This window comes from Octodon degus, unplaced genomic scaffold (assembly GCF_000260255.1).
Source record: "Octodon degus isolate 3935 unplaced genomic scaffold, OctDeg1.0 scaffold00186, whole genome shotgun sequence".
Classification (NCBI taxonomy): Eukaryota; Metazoa; Chordata; class Mammalia; order Rodentia; family Octodontidae; genus Octodon; species Octodon degus.
Window position 1 is genome coordinate 1,816,037 of NW_004524762.1, and position 20,596 is coordinate 1,836,632.

The 20,596-nt window shown below is 41.4% G+C and overlaps 1 protein-coding gene across 1 annotated transcript in view; it reads left to right on the forward strand.

Annotated features, from left to right (window-relative positions):
- Med12l (mediator complex subunit 12 like) overlaps nt 1-20,596 on the forward strand; it is a 327,698-nt gene that overhangs the window by 19,684 nt on the left and 287,418 nt on the right. Inside the window, exons 3-5 of the mRNA XM_023704067.1 lie at nt 8,549-8,653; nt 14,638-14,829; nt 19,187-19,346. Of these exons, the coding sequence (XP_023559835.1) occupies nt 8,549-8,653; nt 14,638-14,829; nt 19,187-19,346 (457 nt within the window). The remainder of the gene's footprint in view (nt 1-8,548; nt 8,654-14,637; nt 14,830-19,186; nt 19,347-20,596) is intronic.

Genomic DNA, 20,596 nt, shown 5'->3' on the forward strand with positions numbered 1-20,596 from the left:
CCCTGGGACTCTCGCCTCTCACCAGGTACAGTGGACTCATCCTCTGTAAATGACTTGGCGGTCCCGAAGACGGGCCTCAGTGTACTGCTTTAGTGCTTTAGAGCAGCCTCATCATGGCTGCAAGTTTTTTCTTCTTTTGTCTTCTGCTTTCGGTAGAGGCACAAAGCCTGCGCTTGCTGTTCTTTGTTAGGCTCACATCCTCTGGTTTCGGCTCAGGTTCCCATAGTGAGTGATTGGCAGCCTGCAGGTGTGGTTCTCGTGGGGGGTGAATATTAATAGCAATGTAAATGATGTGGATGTACAGAGCTGGTGTTCAGGTGTGACTCTGATGCAAATGTGTTGCCCAGAGGGAGAGAGTAGAGCCTCCCTTTTCCTATCGTGTGGTTCACTTTCCTAAGACTGCTGTCACAAACCACCAAAGTCTGTCTTGAAATGTTCTGTCCCAGTAGTTCTGGAGGCTAGAAGTCTAAGAGGAAGGTATTGGCATGACCATGGACCCTCCAGTGCCTTATTTGGGGGTTGGAGAGGGATCTTTCCTTTCTTCCTCTAGCTTCTGCTAGCCACAGGCAACAGAACTCTCCAGGCCCTGCATTGTCTTCCCATTACTGTCTTTCTCTGTGTTGTTTCTTTCTTGTCTCAGGACAGCATCCACATTAAGTTAATTCAGTCTAACCTCAGCTTGTCTGAAATACCTTTGAAAAGACCTCATTTCCAAATAAGATGACATGCACAGGGTTTTGACTGTGTTTTTAGGAGACCCGGTTCTACTCATCTCCAGCACCTCTCCCCCTCCCTGGTTGTTTCAGGTTGGCCTGGTACTGGACACTGTCTTCTAGAATCTGAGTCAGGTTATATATACTACGCTGCTATGGTATTTCTTAAGCGATTTCTAGTTATCAACCAACTTTATTTCTTCTGGTATGTCCAACTGCTTCCCTCATTGGCTTCTTTCTGTTGTCAGTGAAACATGAGCCAGGCTCACTTGTGTTAATGCTTCCTCCACCCCAGGACCCCATTTTCCAGTTTCTCTGCTCTTTCTTCAAACTTTTGCAGATGCATCCTGTACTTTTTGTCCACTTCACTTTCCACTAGCTTATCTGCTTGATCCACTTTGGATTTTGCACTCATTCTAGTGAGAACTGTCTCTCAGGTCACAGGTGATAGCCATATTCCTAGCAGCACTTGGTCCTGTTTCGCTGTCTACAAAGCAGTTTTTTTCCTTAGATTGATTCTGAGGTAGAACACTTCTAGTTTCCTTCTGTTCTCTTCTTGGATGGCTATGCCATATTGGTGTCCTTTGAAGGCTTCTCCTCCTCCACTGGCCTTTAAATCAGTAAATTTTCCCTGGGATTTATTTTGGGCCCTTTTCTCCTCTTTCCCTACCTCTAAGTGATCTCTGCTATCTGCTGGCTTGAGAGATTACACATAAACAAGCGGAGAAAACAACCTTAGAACTCTTAAGACTTCTCTGCAGTCTAAGCCTCTATTTCTAAGTCCCTATGAGAAACATTTTACCCTGTGGACTTGCATCCTGGTCGCTGAGCCTGCCTAAGCAGGTGCTTTAGTCTGCTGAGCTATCTGGCAGGCCCTTAAACGTCTTAAGTTCACACAGTGGATGAACCACTAGAACATCTGAGGGCATAAGCAGCTGAGCTAGGGCAGGTCCTCTACACCCTAGGATGCTGAACTACTGAGTCACTTAGTTAACCTTCTGAACTTCTCACGCTGACACAATGAATCAACCATAACACCTACAATGTTTGATGTTTAAAACTGAGCTTGTGATCCTCTTCCCTTCCCCTCAAAGCCCCCCTAACACTGCTCTGTCCTGTAGGAGGAGGTGTTGCCGTTCCAGAAGCCTAGCATTCCGTAAGATCCAATGCAGCTTTTATGACAACTGTACTCTATCCTTTCTTGTCAGTCAGCTTAAACCCTCTTGAGTTTCCTCCTAAACATCCCTCCATATCATCTTCTGTCTCTGTCACCATGTTGACTTAAGCTCCTGTTATCTCTTATACTATCTGTGTTAACTGGTCCCAGTTGCTTTGTCCCTAGCCTCTCAGTTTGACTGCTATCCTGTTCAGTTTTCCACACTGAAGACCTTTCTTAGTTGAATACCATGTCCTTACTTAAAACCTTGACTATTCTTTTCACCCCCTGGCATCAAACCCAGGGCCCCAAACATGGCAGACAAGTGCTTTGCCCCTGAGCTACATTCGCCACACTTTGTTTTTGGAGATAGGGTTTCATGAAGCTGCCCAGGCAGGCTTCAGACTTGTGACCCTCCTGCCTTGGCCTCCCAAGAAGCAGGGATTACAGGTGTGAGACGTAGTGACCGCTGCGCTAATGACACAAGTCTTACATGTCGTCTGCAGACCCTGCACAGTCTCTCCCTTTCACCGTTTCAGCCTGGCTCCTGCTTGACAGCCTTCTTCCATGTTCTCAGCCGCACCAACTATCTACAGGCCTTTCCCCAGATTTTCTCTTGCTAGACACGCGTTGCTAATGTTCTCTTTTCTGAAAACAGATCCTTTTATCACTGTAACGTGCACCTCTTAATCTTAGATAGTTCTACTTGTCTTGAATTCTATTTCAGCTTATCAATATAATTATTCCTGCCCTCCTGTGTTCATTGTTTGCATAGCATATATCTTTTCCTATCCACTTATCATTAGTTTATCTGTCTTTAAAGTACAGTGGTATCTTGGTCCACAAATTTGTTTTCTGAAACAAATGTGGGCACGTTGGCCCCATTTGTGCTTGTGAGGGGAGGAGAGCTAGAGTGTTTTGTCACCCAGAGTGGAGTTTGCAAACGGAAGTGAAATTTTGTTGAGTGCTTTTGAGAATGGAATTGGTTGTGCACAGAAGCCGTTGTGAACCAAGGTGCTACTGTTATCTTTGCACTTAAACACAAGACGTAGTTGAGCTTTGCTTTAGTTTTTAATCCCTTCTACCAATCCCTGTCTTTGAATTGAAATCTTAGTCTGTGGCCATTTAACCAGCATTGAATACAGTTACTGTTAAGGCTGGATTTGGGCCCGGCATTTCATTGTTTTCTGTGTATCCTGCGTTCTTTGGGTTATTAAACTACACCTATAATTTACCTAATGAGATTTCAGTTTTTTTCTCTCTTTTAATGGTTACTCTAGGAGTCACAGTCTAGGTCCAAAAGTCTTCACGTCCTTTTTCTAGTCAATATTGAATCTCTTCATAGAGAAAGTCAGAACTTCTGCATTGTCAGGGGTCTCCTGTCAGAGTTAACTTCTACTTCATAGAGCCCAGTTCAGAGGCAACATTCCAGCGAGTAGTGTCTGACTTCCCAGACTATGTGAAGCCTTATTTCTGACTAGGTAGCTTCTCTCTGAGGCAGTTATCCTTCCTCTAGTGTGCTCTGTGTTTCCAGAATCACCAGTAGTTAGTGCAGTGCTAGATTTACTATTGTTTGTTGATGGAATGAGCAGCAGTCCTGAGTTGTTGTTCACAGAAAGCAGAAGATTTTGTGATCATAATTTAGGGGAAGGGTAGAAATGGCATGATCTAAGGCGTAGAGGTTGAAAAGGCAACGTATGTGAAATGACACATAATAATCAAGAAGATTAAGTGACAGTTAAAATATAACAGTAGAAAACAGCTATACCAACAGCAGCCTCCATTTATAGGGCACTTACTAATGGACCAGGCAGTGTGCTAAAGTCTGCGCACCTTATCTTATGTAATTTCAGCTCTGTAAGTTATTCTTATCCTCTATTAAACCAAGCGACCAAGGTATAGAGAGGTCAGTTACTGTGATCTCAGGCCTGAGCGAGGGCTCTGCATTCAAACTGAGAGCTTTGTGATTCTAACACTTAGAATAGAAGCATGGACTGGAATGCAGGCTTTGAGTGTCAGGCCTAGGTAATGGTGTTTTGATTCCTGGCAGATTTAGGTGGAGAAAAGACCAGGGATGTTACTGCAGGTCTGTATAGAGTGGTGCTACCTACTGCTTTAGCCTCTTTAGTGGGGAAAAGGAGAAAGCCTTCTGAGGCTTGGGTAGGGTTATGCAGATGTGTCAGGCAAATCCATCTGGGGCCTGAAGGCAGGCTGGACAGAGGGCATGGGATGAGAGAGGAGCAGTGGCAGGGCCTGTGAGGACAGGGGCCACAGTTAGGCAAGTGACCGTGTACTGTGTTTGAAAGGAGAAATAAATGTGCGATACATTTTGAGAGATGCATAATTAGGATTGGTTAATGAAATAGGAGGGTAAAAGATTCTTCCTTTATGCACTGGGTTTATTCAACAACTTTAAGTGTTGCCTAACAGCCATTAAATATAATTGAGAAATGATCATAGCTTGGTTTTTCAAACTGGGGTCTGTAGATATCCTTTGGGTCCTGAGAGAAGACTCCTTGGAGGTAGTGATGGATAAGGCCAGGAGGAGTAATTATAAAACTGTTTTTAGAAGTTTCACTTTGGCTGGGGGTGAAGGTGTATGCCTGAAATCGTATTTGGGAGGGTTTACGGCTTTGAGGCCAAGCTGGGCAACTTATGGCATCACTGTTCAAAAAAATTCTGAGATTTGTGTTAACACACTCAGATTGGCAAGTGCAGAATTACATGTTTCTACTTGTGTGTCATTGTCATTACTGGTGGACATTTGTCTGATTCATTGAATGGGCAGGGAGTTAGTTTTATAGGTGATGAGGTGACTGAGAAAATGGGCGTTCAGCAGTATTCTGTGCATTAGATGCTGATGATGGGAGAGGTCAAGAATGAGTGTGTATACGTGCACTGCTTTTCTGTGCCATTTATTTGACCTTCTGATGCTCAATGAAAATTGTGCTAAGCTGTACTTTTTTTTTTGTTTCTTGAGTGAGAAAGAGCTTAAAAAATTTCTAAACTAGCATCCAAATGTTTTCATTTTCTCAGTGAAATATTTTATTGAAATGAAAAGATTGCTTTGAAAGTGATCCAGAAAATAAGATCATTCTCTGAAGTTCAAGGTAAATGCATGAGATTTATGGGTTCATTTGGATTGTGACCAGCGCATCCAGGGTCTTGTTGTTTTTTAACAATGTAGGGCAGTGACACGAAGCTTTAAAAGTGCTAACAAACAGCCACCTGCAGCACGTGTGCCGTAGGTTTCCCCCCACCGGAGCAGCGTGACAGTGCGGTGTGAGCACCAGCCTGCGTGTTAGCAGGAGCTGTTCTCTACAGTTTTGTTTCTGTTTGTCTGGACATCTGTTTCCCTAGAAATGCTCTGTGACTTGTATTTTAGTTGAAGCCAGTGGCAAGAAAGAAATGTGTCTTCTTTCACCATAATCTCCTGACAGACATCTGCTGTCTCTTGACCGAGTGCATGCTTGGTCTTACACAGGGCCAGACAACTTTTTTGCCCTAGGTGTGGCTAATCGTGAATGCATGCATTTAGAACTATCTCTGAAATCATGAATACCTTCCACTGGTTATTTAAAAAAATTATATATATTATATATATAATATATATATATATATATATATTACTATATATATGTAGTACTTACAAAGGGAACAACTTCAGCCTTTAATATGGAATTCTTTTCTGTGGGAAAACCTTCAGGACTGTTGGTCTCATGCCCAGAGCACAGACCTAGGAGTAGATCCTGATTGGCTGTTGTGTGTTGTGTGTGGGCTTTGAGCCTCCTTTGTCTCACCTTTGCAAATAGGCAAAGTAGCAACTGATGGATCTGTTAGGAGAATTGTCCAGAGCTGTTGCAGAACAAGTTGAAGCCTCTAATAAAAGCCTTTTCAAGAACTTTGGCCCCTATTTCTCTCTTTTATTAAAGAAAAATCTTTGAAGAGGGAAACTCTTTATGTCCCTTATAGATTCTGGCTTGAGGGGTTTTAGAAACACACTGTTTAAAACCTAGCCTTTCTCTTTACTATTTTTAAATAGACTTGGCAAAGTTCTACAGAGCAGTGACATAAACGTTTGTCCTTTGAGTAATTCCTGCACTCTGGGAGGCTGAGGCAAGAGTATCACAAGTTTGAGCTCGGCATGGACAACATAGTGACTTAGTGACACCCCTTTCTTAAAAAAAGTAGGGGTCCCCAAGTTCAATCTCCAGGACCACTAGGAAATATAAAAGGACAAAGTTTTCTGTTTGATTTTCATGTAACAAGATACCTTTTCTTCTGACCTCTTGAAGCATTTAATGCCATTAAGTATGCAGTGTCTTCCCCACTCCCAGGCCAGGGTCTGAAGCCTTCTGAAGGTTGGAGCACAGTGGCTTTCCTGTGAAGGAATCTGCGGTGCGTTTCTGGGGTCTAAATGGCGGCGATAATAATCCATTCTGGGGTTTGAGTCTTACTCTTAACTCCTTGAACTTTTGCTCTCAGTTTTCACTCTTTGGCAACTTTAGAGAGCAGACTGTCAGGATATAAATTTTGATATGTGTAGTTTCTACCACCTTTTCCATAGCTGCTGTAAGAAGCCGACCTAAAGTGATCAGTAGTCAAATAAAGAGATGAGTTAACTGAGCTAGTATCCATTTAGAATACAAAGTGAATCTGCACTAGGTAGGGCTAGCTCATCTTGAAAGCTTCAAACATTTCCTCTTGATTAAGCCAGAATATATTTTTAGTAAAAACATATGGTGTTGCTCAGTTAATGTTTGTTTTAATTATGCAGTGGTAAATCAAAGGTAAATGCATATTTCATCTTCTTATCCTACCCCCCCCCCCGTGATCCCGTTTGTACCTGTACATTCCGAGACTACAGAAAATTTTGTTACTGTGTTTGTTTCATTTAAGTTGACTGAAATCTTTCTGACTTAAAAACATGCATTTATGTAGTTTTGGCTTGAATTTTTAACAGTTAATTTGAGAATGTGGGGGCACTTTGAGGTGTCCTCCGTCATGTGCTGGCTGTTCATGCGCTGTGTGCATCGCTGTTTCTGTGACCTTCTTTGCCTGGAGGAGACTTGATTACCATAGAACTCCATTTCCTGCAGCAGGGTCTCTTGAAAGCCCGCCAAAGCAGTGGCTGGCCAAGGTATTAGTAAGAACACACATCATTAAGTAAAGTTACGTGGCGTAACTCCAGGAGACCTCAGTTCTCAGCCAAAGTGACCTTTCTGTACTGGTCAGGTGCTTACATGTCATAAACTATTTTATGTCCTAAAAGTTCCTGACGGTCATAGCAATGACGTTGAGCTGTTGCTGTTTTCCGTTTTTCCCGTGCAGCGATGACTGATGGAGGAGAAGGTGTGCTCTCATTGCTGTGCTGTGGCAGCCATTACTCCAGCTGTCACCAAGACCGCTTCTTGGCGTTGAGTGAGTGGAGGAGAAAGTAGCTTCATCTCCAACCTCTTCCTCCTGTTCTTTTAGTCTCTATTTTAGGGACTCTGATTTGGTTCCATGACCCAGTCATATCGTCTATTTTTTTTAAAGGCCATGTTATTGCTGTGTTGTGACCTTGGAAAGTTTTCCTCTATCCATCCACTAGGAAATCTTCTCAAGAAGTGTAGGAGTTGTGGCTTTGTATTTTTAGACCATGTTTTCATGTGACATTTGTTCTTTGGTGACATGGTGGCAGAAATTTCTCTCTCTAGTCTAGAATTTAGAAGATAGTATTTCAGAGCTGGCATTGCCTAGTTGCCACATGAGCTGTGGGAGCCTTACTTTGCTCATCTGTTAAATGGGCACAAAGACTCATGCCTGCTGCCTACCTCAGAGCTGGTAGGGATCCAGTGAGCCAAGGAGTGCCAAGCTACTGGGTCCCCCAGGTGCAAGCTGGGAGTTGTGTGATGAGAATCATGAGGTTTTTGCTGGGCACCCTTCCTGTCTGTCTTCAGCCTGTTGCAGGGTTGGGTAGATCAGGTGTGCTAGCTTTCTTGAACATAATGTAGGGGCCAGCAAGGAAGGGCAAGTTAAAACTATGGACTCTCATGAACACTGCTAGTTCAGAACCTAATAATTTTTATTTCACATGGTGGGAGTTGTTCTTTTTTCTTTTTTCCTACTTTTAAGTTAAACATTTCTAAGTTGAGAGACAAGTTAAAAGAATGCACTAGGGGCTTGGGAGATAGCTCAGTAGAATAAGTGCTTGCCTGGCAAGCCCAAGGGCCTGAGTTCAATCCCCGGTTCCGCAAAAACAAACAAACAAACAAAAAAACCCCAAAAAAACAAAGAATGCATTAATCCCTGTCACCCTACAGCTAGAGTCCACAGTAACTTGCCACCTGGTGCAGGCCTGTAGCCCCAGCACTTGGGAGGCTGGTGGAGGAGCGTTGCTGTGAGTTCAAGTTCGGTCTGGGCTCCCCAGTGAGTTCAAGGCGAGCTTCAATTGCATAGTGAAGCCCTGCCTGACCCAGACAAAAAACTGCAAGTTGGAAGAGTAACTTGGCACGTTGGCCTTTCTCTCTGCGTTTACATGATGGTGAAAACTCCACCTCCTCTTCTCTCTCTTTGGTTATTTTCTTAGTGGGTCTCTTAGAGGGTACATCAGGCCCAGCTCTTACTTAGGCTGTGGTGTCTGGGTGAAGGGCAAACCTCTCCATCCCTTCCTTAATCAATACCTTTTTTTGAATAGGATGAACTCACTGCTGTGAATGTAAAGCAAGGCTTCAGCAACCAGCCGGCCTTCACAGGAGATGAACATGGCTCCGCCAGAAATATTGTAATTAACCCATCAAAGGTAACACACGTTGGCTATTCCCCATAACTTCTGAAAAAGTGCCTCTCCCTTGAGAGACAGTAATACTGGTTAATTGGTGGGATTTAAACCACAGTCCATATTCAGAGTGTTGTCCTCCGTACTGTCCTGCCCCAGGATCCAGTCAAGGATTATGTTAGCTATCAATCATGTCACTGTACTGTCTGACCTGCTACCGCACTGTCTGCCTTCCCTTGCTTTTTTTTCATGTTTTCATATGCTGGAGATTGCACGGAGAGCTCCATGCATGTTGAGTGTGTGTCCTATCGCTGAGTGACATCTCCAGTCCCTACAGTGATCACTTTTTAAATAACGCTCTTTATTTTATACTAATACACAAGAACTTAAATTTGTATAAATAATGAGCCATACTTGTGTTGTTTCAGTGTACGTGTGCACCAGTGATACCTTTAATACCATGAGAATATCACCTCCAGTAAATTTCATAGTTTTAGCACCATAGATGGTCTCTGCTGAGTGACTTACTAGCTTGCAGTTGGAAAGTGCCAGGTTTTTAAGTGCCATACTTCAGTAATTATTTTTTTCCTTTATTGTCACTGAGTGGAATGCTGCATGCATTAGTTGACATTCTTTCGTAAAGAGCTTTCTTGTATCTTTGTAAAGTATTACTTGGGATTCTTCTGGACTCACCCAGTTTTCTAGAATTTAATGCATTGTGGCTCAACCCCTTCACAGTAGTTTTCCTTTGGATGCTCAGCTTGTCCCATGTCTTGGGGGCCAGTTTCCCGTGGTCTCACTTGGCCTCCGCATCAGTTTCTGAGAACGTCCTTCCTGTGGGACACCGTGTTCCAGGTCCGGCTGGCCTTCCCTCTCCTGCCTCATCCCTGGATGCCAGAGTGCTCACGGGTAGTGGAGTGTTATTACTCTTGGCCTTAGCGTGGGCAGAAATGCAAACTAATCCGCATGTTTTCTTTAATTTACGTACCTGCCAGTACCCCAGAGTATTTCTTGTCTTAGTCTGTCTTTATCTTCCTTTTCCTGAAATGAGAAGTGTGGCTCTAGAAAATGAACATATGTATTTGTTTGCTGTATCTTATGATGCACACAATGAAGTTCCAGAATAAACTATACCAGTGCTAGCTCAAAAGCAAAGTTATTACATAAAATTTATGATTTTTCTAGGGTACTTTTTAATCTTAGATTTACAGTAAATATATAGTCAACCTGTTAATTAAACATTTTCCTGAATTAAATGCATTGTTTTGTGTGGTTATGTATCAATTATATATGTAACTAGAATTGTTTTGTATTCTTTTAAGGATTTTTAAACTTATTGAATTTTTATTGTGTGGGGCTGGTGAGATGGCTCAGTGGTCTAGAGCACCTACTTAGAACAAGCTTAGCAAAGCACAGGGACCATGGTTCAATCCCCCAGCACCACATGCCAGCCAGCCCCGCCCCCTGGTTGGCTGAGCTGCCCCCCCCATAAATTAAAAAAAATAAAAAAAAAAAAAGAATTTTTATTGTGTGAATATCAAAATACTTTCTGTGTTATAAAATTAAAAACACCAAATGTACAAATGAGAAGAAATTTTAAAAAACAGGTGAATTACTGCTCTTTTTGCCTTCGGCAGAGATATACGTTAAAGCCCTGTGTATCATTCTGAGTCCTGTTTTGTGTGTGCATACGTGTATACACACTTAAATAACTGATAATTTCTTAAGGCATTAACTAAACTAAGAGATATGAAAGAAAATACCATTTTCTGCAGATGACCCCACTGATGAAGCACATTATTTTTAGGTTTGTAGTTTTTAATTTTTGTACACTTTATAAGTACAGTTATGAGCATGTGATTTATGTTCTTTTTAAAATCATGAAATATGTAACATTTGGCATTTCACCATTTTTAAAGATACACTCTTGGACATTTAAGTGGTTTCATTTGTTTTGTGGCCACGAGCCTCCATGACTTCTTTATCTTCTTTTGCTCCTCTGTCTTTTAAAAATGAAACATTCTGTAGACCCTTTTTCTTCTGGCTGAAATATTCATAATAATAATTTATGAGGAGATAGCATTCCATTATTTATATGCTGTAATTGACTGAAACCTCTGTATATGTCAGTTAGCTTGTTGCCAGTTTCTTGTTCCTAAGAGAGGTTACAGTCATTTTTGAACAAACAGCTTCTGTTTGTTAGGGTAAATTCCCAGAAGCATGTTCCTTGGTTTGGAGGTTTATTACTCTGTTTGGGCTGAACAAAATGCCAGAATGGGCACTGTAATAAGAGAAGTTTCTTTTCTCAAGCCCAGTTCCTGAAGTTCAAGACGGAAGTGCTGCTTCTTGCTGGCTGCCTCCTCACTGTGTGGTCACCCTTGTTGTGCCGTTCTCTTAGAAGGACACGGGCATATTGTTTCAGTCCCCCACCATATGACCTTATGTAACCTAAAATACCTGCAAAGGCCCATCTACCAGTGAAGTCACACTGATGCGGGAATTTAGGGGGCCGGTTTTGTTCACAGAAGAATGTGCATGTCTTCTGCTGCTTCATAGGAGCTGCTAGATTGTTTTCATTCTCAGTGTCAAGTGTTATGCTAATTTTAAATAACTGAATAAACAAAAGTAACACCTATTACAACTTTGATCACTTTTCCTGTGAAATTTATTCAAGAATTTAAGCTTTCTGAGAGTTGATTTCATAAATATGAAATATGATAGGGCCAGCCAGGAAGCTCAGTGGATTATAATGCCTGCTCAGGCAGACACATGGACCAGGGTTCGACTTCCGGCATGCTGAGACAGCGATTGAGGCTGGGCGTGGTGGCATGCACCTGTAATCCCGGCACTTGGGAGGCTGAAAACAGGAGGATCGCTACAAGTCTGATCTGTGTAGTGAGAGCCTGTAGACCCTGTGCTAAATACATAAAATAAATAAGTAAATAAACATGAAATATGTGAATCATTGTGTAACTCAGAAACATTTTTCCCCATGTTCTTCCTAAATGAAATATTTTCTAAATAGCACCTAGCTTTGAATGGAAACAAGTTTTAAATTAAAAAAAGAATTTATATTTTGAGACAGACTGTAGCTATGAGGTCCAGGTTGGCTTTGATCTCCATATGTAGCCAAGGCTGGCCTTGAACCTGGTATCCTCTTGCCTCAGCCTCCTCAGTGCTGGGGTTGCAGATGCGTGTGTCAGAACACCCAGATAAATGTAATCTTAAGTTTTTTTAAAGGCTGTAAATTGCTCTAAACCTTTGAAAGGCAATTTGGCCATGATTGCTAAAATCATAGAATCGTACAGTCTGAATTATGGAAACTTATCCTAAAGCTGTATTTGCATATGTTAGAAATAACAAATGTGAAAGGTTGTTTATTTTAACATCATTTAATAGCAAAATTTGGGAACAGATGCTCCAAATGTCCATTAACAGTAGTTGACTAAACGAAAGATGGATAGCCATGTAATCATTATTGTGGGTCTATAAAAATGAATGAAGAAGCTCTTTCTCTTTCCAGAAAAGAGAGAAATGTGTTTACTCATGTTTGTTCACTTAAACGCAAAAGACAGTGGAGAAAACTAAGCAAATCAGTACTTGAAGGGAGCCATGTAGATTTGGAGTGAAATCCTTAAATATTTTTCTATGATATATAATTTTTGTTGTACAATGTGTATATATTAATGTCATAAAAGTAAGTGTTATAAGCATGTTTTGATTGTTTTGAGCCCTACCATGCTTTTCCTCCTCTCTTGCTTGCATGGGAATTTTGACTTTGCTGTCAGTTATGCATTTGTTTAGTAGGAGATGTGGTTGCAGGAATTAAAACAGGAGGGCACCATGTTCCTTTGTTGTCATTAGATAGAAGACTATATAGTCATAAACTGAGACTCGGACTCGTAGTGACCCTCCTGTTTCAGCCTCCCCAGTGCTGGGATTACAGGTGTGCACCACCACGCCCGGGTGTGCCCAGGGGCAGGGCTAGCACAGCATGCAGTACTGGGGATTGAACCCTGGTCCCTGCGCTTGCTGAAGCAGGAGCTTGGTCTGCTGAGTTATCTCACTGGCCCACTTTCTTCTTTTTAGTTCTTTGTGTATCGTGATTAAAGTGTTCATACATAATTGCAAATAAGAGAACTATTAAATAAAATGCAGTCTTTAGTGGTAAAATGCAGTCTTTAGGTTTTTATTTCCCTAGGTACAAAGACCAAATACTGTATAAAGTGAAAAATTCCACATTAAGCAATTGGCTACTGGCTGCATGTTATTAATTTATTTATTTGAGGTTAGGTTCTTGTTGTGTAGTTCAGGGTGGCTGTGAACTTACTGTGTAGCTCAGCTGGCATGCTCCTGCCTCAGCCTCCCGAGTGCTGGCGCTCCAGGCGTGCGCCGCCACACCAGGCCTGTTGGCTGCATGTTTACAATGACTCTGCTATAGTTTTGCACTTTGTTTGTTCATTGGAATTTCTGCAAATGTTTCCTTAAAAAGTACGATGAAGTTGTTTGCAAAAAGAAAAGCTCAAGCTTATTTCTTTTTTCTACTCACCAGTTTTTACTGTCGTGTTACATCAGCATGCTGACTTTTAAATCACACATCAGTTAAAGAGCGGGGGGTACTTGTTCACACTACAAGGAAAAAAAGATTATACCAGCTTTTCATCCTGGTGGATAAATGTAGCTGATAGTTTACAGCTGTGCTCCAACCTGCAGTTTTTTTTTTCTTGCCTTCTGACTGTTGTGGTAGTGTTTCTATTTTGTTTCATTAGGGTAAATCATTTATCTTATTCATAATTGTCACTATTTGCAAAGTTTTTTGTGAGCATTACAAATTGTAGACTGTGACCATATTTTAAAAAAATTCTCAAGGGACCAACTGTGGTGCTTTTATAGGCTTCTTGAAAATTCCAATAGATTTTCTATGAATTGCCTGATGTTTGGAATGTTATTTTATTCCCTCCCTTCTTTACATTCCTGTCCCTTTCTCTATTCCTTGTCTACCTTATAACTTGGGTGATATGAAATGACAAAAGTTGGCCATCCTGCCCCATTCAGAGATGGTGACACTACTCTCTTGAAACACTTGTACTCTGGACACTGACAGTACAATAAAAACGCTGCATACCCAGTGTTATTGAGCCTTTTGTACTTTAGCATTTGAATCAGTGTCTTAGTGCCTGCCTTCTTGTTGAGACCTAGTGCCCACATCCACAGCGTCACGGAGGAGAGGCTTGCTGTGGCGCGCAGTCCAGACCACCACGGGCCCGTGGGCTCCAGAGCAGCCGCAGCCTGACGAGGGGCGTGCTGCAGGCCGAGCTGCTCGCTTCCGGGTGCCCAGGGAGCAGAGTGTGAAGGCAGGCGCTGGGCTGGGCCAGGCACCCTCCTTCCACACCTCCAGTGACTGGGTCCTTTCAGCAGTCCTGGCGCCTAGCAGCAGATCAGCTGCAACCCTGGAGCCCGGTTACCTTCCAGAAGTCACCCGTCCAATCCCAGGAGCTTTAGTGGGATCTAGATGGGAACCTAGCAGTACAGTTCCCTAGTTCTTTTTTTAAACATTAAGTGTAAACAAAAATTAACTTTTGAAAAATAAGTGTTTTTTGATGCACTAAGGAAAAGAATGATTATTATGTGATTACTAGACTTATGACATCTTGGGGAAAAATTCTCTCCTGTTGGGTGTGTAGTGTGAAAAACAGAAAGTATGGCTGAAGATTAAAGTAGAGCCCATTCTCTTGACATTTATTCAAGATGTAATCAATGTTATCTTACCGAGGGTTTCTGTAGGTTCTTTATTCCCCTAGCTACTTGTTAGTGGTGGAACAAAGGGGCTGTGTGAGTTTCTGTGTTGTGCTGGCGTATGACAGTCACAGCGATTGGAAATTACTATTTTATTTTCTGTTGGACTGTGTGAACTATGTGAGTATTTTCACTAAAACAAAAGGGTGAGCTACATGGTGCCGAGATGTTTGCTTGTTGTCTTCAAGCCTTTTCTTCTTTTCTTTCCACAGATTGGAGCTTATTTTAGCAGCATATTAGCTGAAAAACTAAAGCTTAACACTTTCCAGGATACCGGAAAGAAGAAGCCTCAAGTGAACGCCAAGGATAATTACTGGCTGGTTACTGCTCGATCTCAGAGTGCAATTCATAGTTGGTTCTCTGATTTAGCAGGGAATAAACCACTTGCTATTTTGGCAAAAAAGGTATCAAGTATTTCTTACGTTGTTATAACTTACAGTCTATCAAAAAAAAAATTCTCTAACTTTACCGAAATCTACATAGCAGATCTGTAGCACCAGGTATGTGCAGCCTTTATGCTATTCTGTTTTTTTTCTTGACTTTTTTTCCCATTGCTGGGGTAGAACCTAAGGCCTTGCACATGCCAGGCATGTGCTCTTCCACTGAGCTATATATCCCTTAGCCCTATTCCCCATTATTTTGATTGCATGTGGTATCCAAGACATCTATAAACTGAATGGTTCACATAGCAATTTGTGATTTTAGGTAGACAAGATTATTAAGCGAAGAGAAGGGAACAGGCTTCATTTTTAAAAAATTTTTCTATCTTTAGATTTTTTAGGTCAAGATACCAAGATTTGATAAAAAGATCCTTGCTTTGAGGTTATTTCTTTATCTTTAAAAGTATTCATTCAAATGCTTCAAGCTAAGCCTCATTCCTACCAAGTGAGATAAAGGCTATGATTCTGGGTATACTTGTTTTTTGAAAGAGATTTAAACAAACTAGTTGGGTTTAGTTTTGGGAGTGGTGGTTGGAGGTTGTATTACATTCTTTGTCTTTGATCATTCTTAAGTGGGAAATAATACATAGATTAAATAATATTGATTAATTCAAAATTATAAAATATTCTTTGAAATTGAGGAAAAGAGTTAGAAACACCCCTCTTAGTCTTGATCTCTTGCATACCTTTGAAGTAATTTCATGGTTTCTTTTCTCATCTTCCCTGAAGCCTTTTAGTTTTAGAAACTTCAGTCTTCTATTCTTAGTCTGAAGTGTTCATTTCTGTGTGGTATAGGGCCAGTTTAGAGGAGAGCTCCTTGGCTATTTGTTTACTTCTTGAAGTCTTTAAAAGTTATGCCTTAGCTTCCATTGGCTTTATTTTACCCTGATGTCATAACATGATTCCTTTGATGGATTTCAGTGGCTTAAGACTGCTGAAATACTTGGAAAGCACGACTCTGTGTAGCCAACTCCTACTACACAATTAGTTCCAGTAACTAACCTCGTGCTGCTTCTCCAATGACGAAGAGTTACTCTGTGGTCCCACTGTGGCCCATGTATTGATTGTACCTGAAGAACGTGGTCGTCACAGGATGGCCTTTAGTATTCCTTGACTTGACTAATAGTTCATTTTCTCCACATTGCCAGCCTGGCATCTTTGTAAGAGTTTTCTTTGTTAATAAGTTTTTAGACTGCATTTTGTAGATGTTTTCTGAGTGTGAATATTGATCCGTAGTCGATGCTTTTGCTTCAGGGGTGTAGGGGCCCCTCATCTTTCAGGAGGGAGATGAGTTGTGGTGCAGCGTATTAGCCATTGTTCTCCTTTCTTTATTAGGAGCTGCCTCTGGCCAAGTCAGGTGTTCCTCAGGTAAGCCCTGACATTCATTCATTGCAAGTGTAGATATTTTCTTTATAAATTGTTGAATATACCTTGAAGTGTTTATTTCTTTGGCATTTCAAGAGCCCTTCCCTTCCCCTTTGCAGCCTTTCTCATCTCCTTGGGATGGTGAAGGCTCTTTCAGAGTTGGGTAAAGGATTGCATTCCCCACAAGTTCTTCATTTTAGGAGGTTCAAATATTTCTTTTATTTCTGATATATAACTGTGAGATGGCTTATGGCTGAAAAACGTTGATTTTTACCTCCTATGATCCCACATCATCTTTGAACTCTTGCCTGGAGTTCAAAATGGTTTTCTGTGTGAGATACATTAGGTCTCTGAGCCTATTTTTCTGTTCCTATAATGTTGCACAACACGTCAAGTGTGAAGCCACAGAAAGGCCTGTGAAATACCTCTAATTCTATCACAGTCATGTCTTGATTTGGAAAAGGAACATTCTGGCACCTGGAGATGTTCTAACTCTTGATCAATTCACTACTTTTCAGCTGTTTAATCCTGGTGAGCCTGTTTCCTGTGGCCTGTGGGATTCCTTCGCCTCATCCCCTGCTTAGCCAGCAGAGGGCGCTGATGCTGATAGGAGTGTGCAATCTGAAGAGAGAGGAGGAAGCCCTCTTGTGGCTGCACAAGCCATACATTAGGCATCTTTGATTCCTTTTAGATACAGCTCTAGATTGATTTAGAAATCAAATACTGCCTCAGGACTACTTAGAAAGTTAAATGGTTCCTTCACAGAAAAATATGGGACTCCATCATGGTGAGGAAAACATGGTACAAGCAGTGTTTGCTTCCTGATTTGGCTTAAACTGTGGCTTGACAGTGCTATGGGTCTTTCTTAATTAATTAACTTCCTTCACATATGTTCTTCTGAATTTTAAAGCCTTCGACTTGAGTCAGCCAGTTCTTGTGGTGTTTTGCCAGCAGAGGTATGCCCTGTACTGTTAGTGTAAGGCATGTGGCTAAGGGCTGCATGCTATTTCATCTGAACATTACACACATTTGCAATTTTTATTGATTTATTTTTTGCTCCTGGCAGTTGCTGTTCAAAAGAAATCTTTTAGGTAGCTATAAAAGATACTACTGTACCAGTAGTGTTTCTTTGGAAATGCTAAGTTTATATTTATTGTGATTTTAGGCATTGATCTTAAAACCTGAATGTGTATCCGAGTAGGAAGCAACCTGACATGGGCAGCTCACGTGTGAGCCGCTGGTACCGTTCTTTGTGTTCCAGTGAAAAGCAGTTGCTCAGGTCTTGAGCTGAACATTTAATCCTGTGCTTTTCTTGTCCCTAACTTTAATGGTAGTAAACTCAGCCTTGTGCCTTGTAAGCTAAATTTCCTTGCTAAAACGTATCACTGTGGTCTGTAGAGAGGAAGTCTTCAGCTTTGGCCCGTGTACTTTTGATCTCCCTGTTAGTCGTGTTTATGCAACGTAGCTGCTTCTGTCCTGGGGCAGCCTTACCAAGCCAGCACCAAGGCAGGAACTATATGTGATCAAAAGTCTCTTTGCTTTCGTATAAAATGCAGTGCATGGGTGTACTGCAGCCCACTGTCCGACATAGGTAGCTTTTCCTTTGACACTGAAATAGCTTAATATTTCTTTGGTAAGACTAGGTGAAATAATTAGATTATGTGTAGGTATCATGTTTAAAAAAGTACAGATCTTTTGATTGTAGGATTACCTGTTTAGCATGTTATGAGTAGTAAAATTTGTAACATACGAGGCAGAAAAATCCACTATAAAAACGAGAATTTGGTGAACTAAGAAAAAGGCCATGAATTATGAATTATTTAGGTAGTTTGGAGCCTTGATTTTCAATAGTTTTCAAAATCAAGTAGCAGTTAGGCATGGAGAGGAGGGCTTTCGCTGTCCCTGGTGATCTCTAGGGTCCTCTTCATAGATGGTCACGGTCAAGTGTGTACGTTGATTGGCTGCTCTGGAGAAATCCTGTCCTGGCAACAAATGAATTGTTATAATTTTGATGCATATTATTCTTTTACTTTACTTCTCAAACCATCTTGTGAGGTGGACAGGTCTGGTATTGTCAGAGTCCATAAATGAAGAATCTGGGATTGAGGGTCTTAACCCAAAGGTGATGTGCAGGAGGACAGATGTAGTCTCACCTCGTGGTCTGTTTTAACCATGTCCTGCTGCACCACAGCTTATGTACTCTTGTTCACTCTTTTCCTCTACATTTGTAAAGGAACTAGATCATGTAGATGAACGGGCCATTCCTAGGATATTCAAGTGTTATTCCAGAAGAGTGAATTAACTCTTTCAAATCACTCAGTGGCACATTGGGATACTCTTTTGCTAAATAGTACCTTTGTGGTCTGGAAAGAATAATTAACTGCCTCAAGTGCCTCCTTCCAACCAGTGAATTAATTACTCAGCTATTTCTAGCTCCATGTTTATTAGGCAGATTCACTGATCCATCATCTGAGCTTCTCTTTTAAATTTTGGGCTCAAGGCAGTTTTAGAAGCTTTCTGGAAGTTGTTACTTTTGTGAAAAACAGAAAGCTTTATCTAAAAAAAATATTCATAGATAAAATGTAGACTGGGGACAGTTTTTCCATTTAATCCATCCCTTCCAATTTTGAGATAAATCTCTGGAAGATTCTCATTAAATTATTTTTCTCTGCTTTGTTGATGAGTAACTTTAAGTACCTGAGAATTTGAAGATAATTTGTTATAAAGACAGCTGATTAAACATTTTGCTGTTGTGCTAAACATAGTTTTGATTATTTTTCTTATCAAATATTGTCTTAAAATTACCCTTGCCCCCAAATGCATGTGCCATTTAGAAGTTCACGAGACACATTTTTTTATAGCAGCAGGTAGCTTCCAACTTTTTTTTTTGCTTCCCCCTTTGTAAGTTAGTATTAATGATGCAGATGTGATTATTATACATGTTATTTCTTTTTAGGTTCCTATCCTTAGTAAAAAAGAAGATGTTTTTGCATATTTAGCTAAATACTCTGTGCCAATGGTTCGAGCGACGTGGCTGATCAAGATGACTTGTGCCTATTATTCTGCTATCTCGGAAGCTAAAATTAAGAAACGTCAGCCTACTGATCCTAATTTGGGTAAGTGAAGCAGTATGCTGTGTTTTATATCTCATTACTGATTTTGTAACTAATTTTTGCCTGCAGCCTCTAGATGCAAACCAGCATGTGAACAGCGAGCAAGTCCGTGGCGTGGCTAAAGTGTACTCGGCACGGCACCGGCTCCTTTCACTTGGGCCTGTCAGCACATACAGAGGATATTATTTCTGGACTTAGCTCCCTGCTTTATGTTTAGTCCTTACGTTCTGGTCTCTATACAGCTGACATAATGACCTGTGTACTTCTGTATCAGATCCTAGTATGCTTTGATAAAAGTAACATTACAGCAATTTCTGTTTATTGCTGGGGTAAAGTTTAAGATTCTTCACTGGGGCTGCTGAAGACACCCATGATTTCCTCGCTTCCCACAAATGTGCCAGCCACACTGGGCCTGTGGTCAGGCCTTCTGTCCTGTTTGCCCTCCCTCCCCAGTCCTTCTGTGATTCCCGTCCTTTGTTCCCTAGGGTTTTGTGGAAGGTCTTCTTTACACTGGGACTTTGGTACAGATCTCATTTTTTCACAGGTTTTCTCTGGTCGTGTAGCTGAACAGCTTCCCCTGTCTTTGGCTCTCTCCTTTTCTTTCTCATTATGTTTTCCTGTGTTGTGCTTTTATTTATAGTACATTTCATTATTTAAAATTATCTCTCAATTCCCAGCTCTGCCTGCTGTGCCTCCCCCCACCCGCCCCCGCCTGCTGAGACGGCGATTGAGACTGGGTGTGGTGGCGCGCCTGTAAGTAATCCCAGCTCTTGGGAGGCTGTAAACAGGCGGATCACTAGGAGTCTGATCTAGTAGTGAGATCCTGAACACCCTGTAGGCCCTTCCCTAAAATACAAAATAAGTAAATAAAGTTATCTCTAAAAAATTTGTGTATGTCATTCGTCCACCCTTCACAGGACATATACTGAAATATAGTGTCAGTAATGGTTTTTGTTTTATTCTCCACTACATCTCCTGTGGCCAGAACTGTGCCAGCCCAGGGGTATGTGTGTGTGAGAGAGTGTGTGTTTTGTGTGTGTGTGAGTGTGTGTTGTGTGTGTGTGAGTGTGTGTATGTGAGTATGTATACTGAGTGGGCTGAAGGCAAACCTCTTTGGTCAGAGTCTTCACTGATGTTTTAGTTACTGTTCTCTCATTGCTGGGACAAATACCCGACACTCAAAATGAAGGAAGGAAAGGTTTATTTAGCTCACAGTTACTGGAGGTTTCAGTCCGTACTCAGCTGGCTCCAAC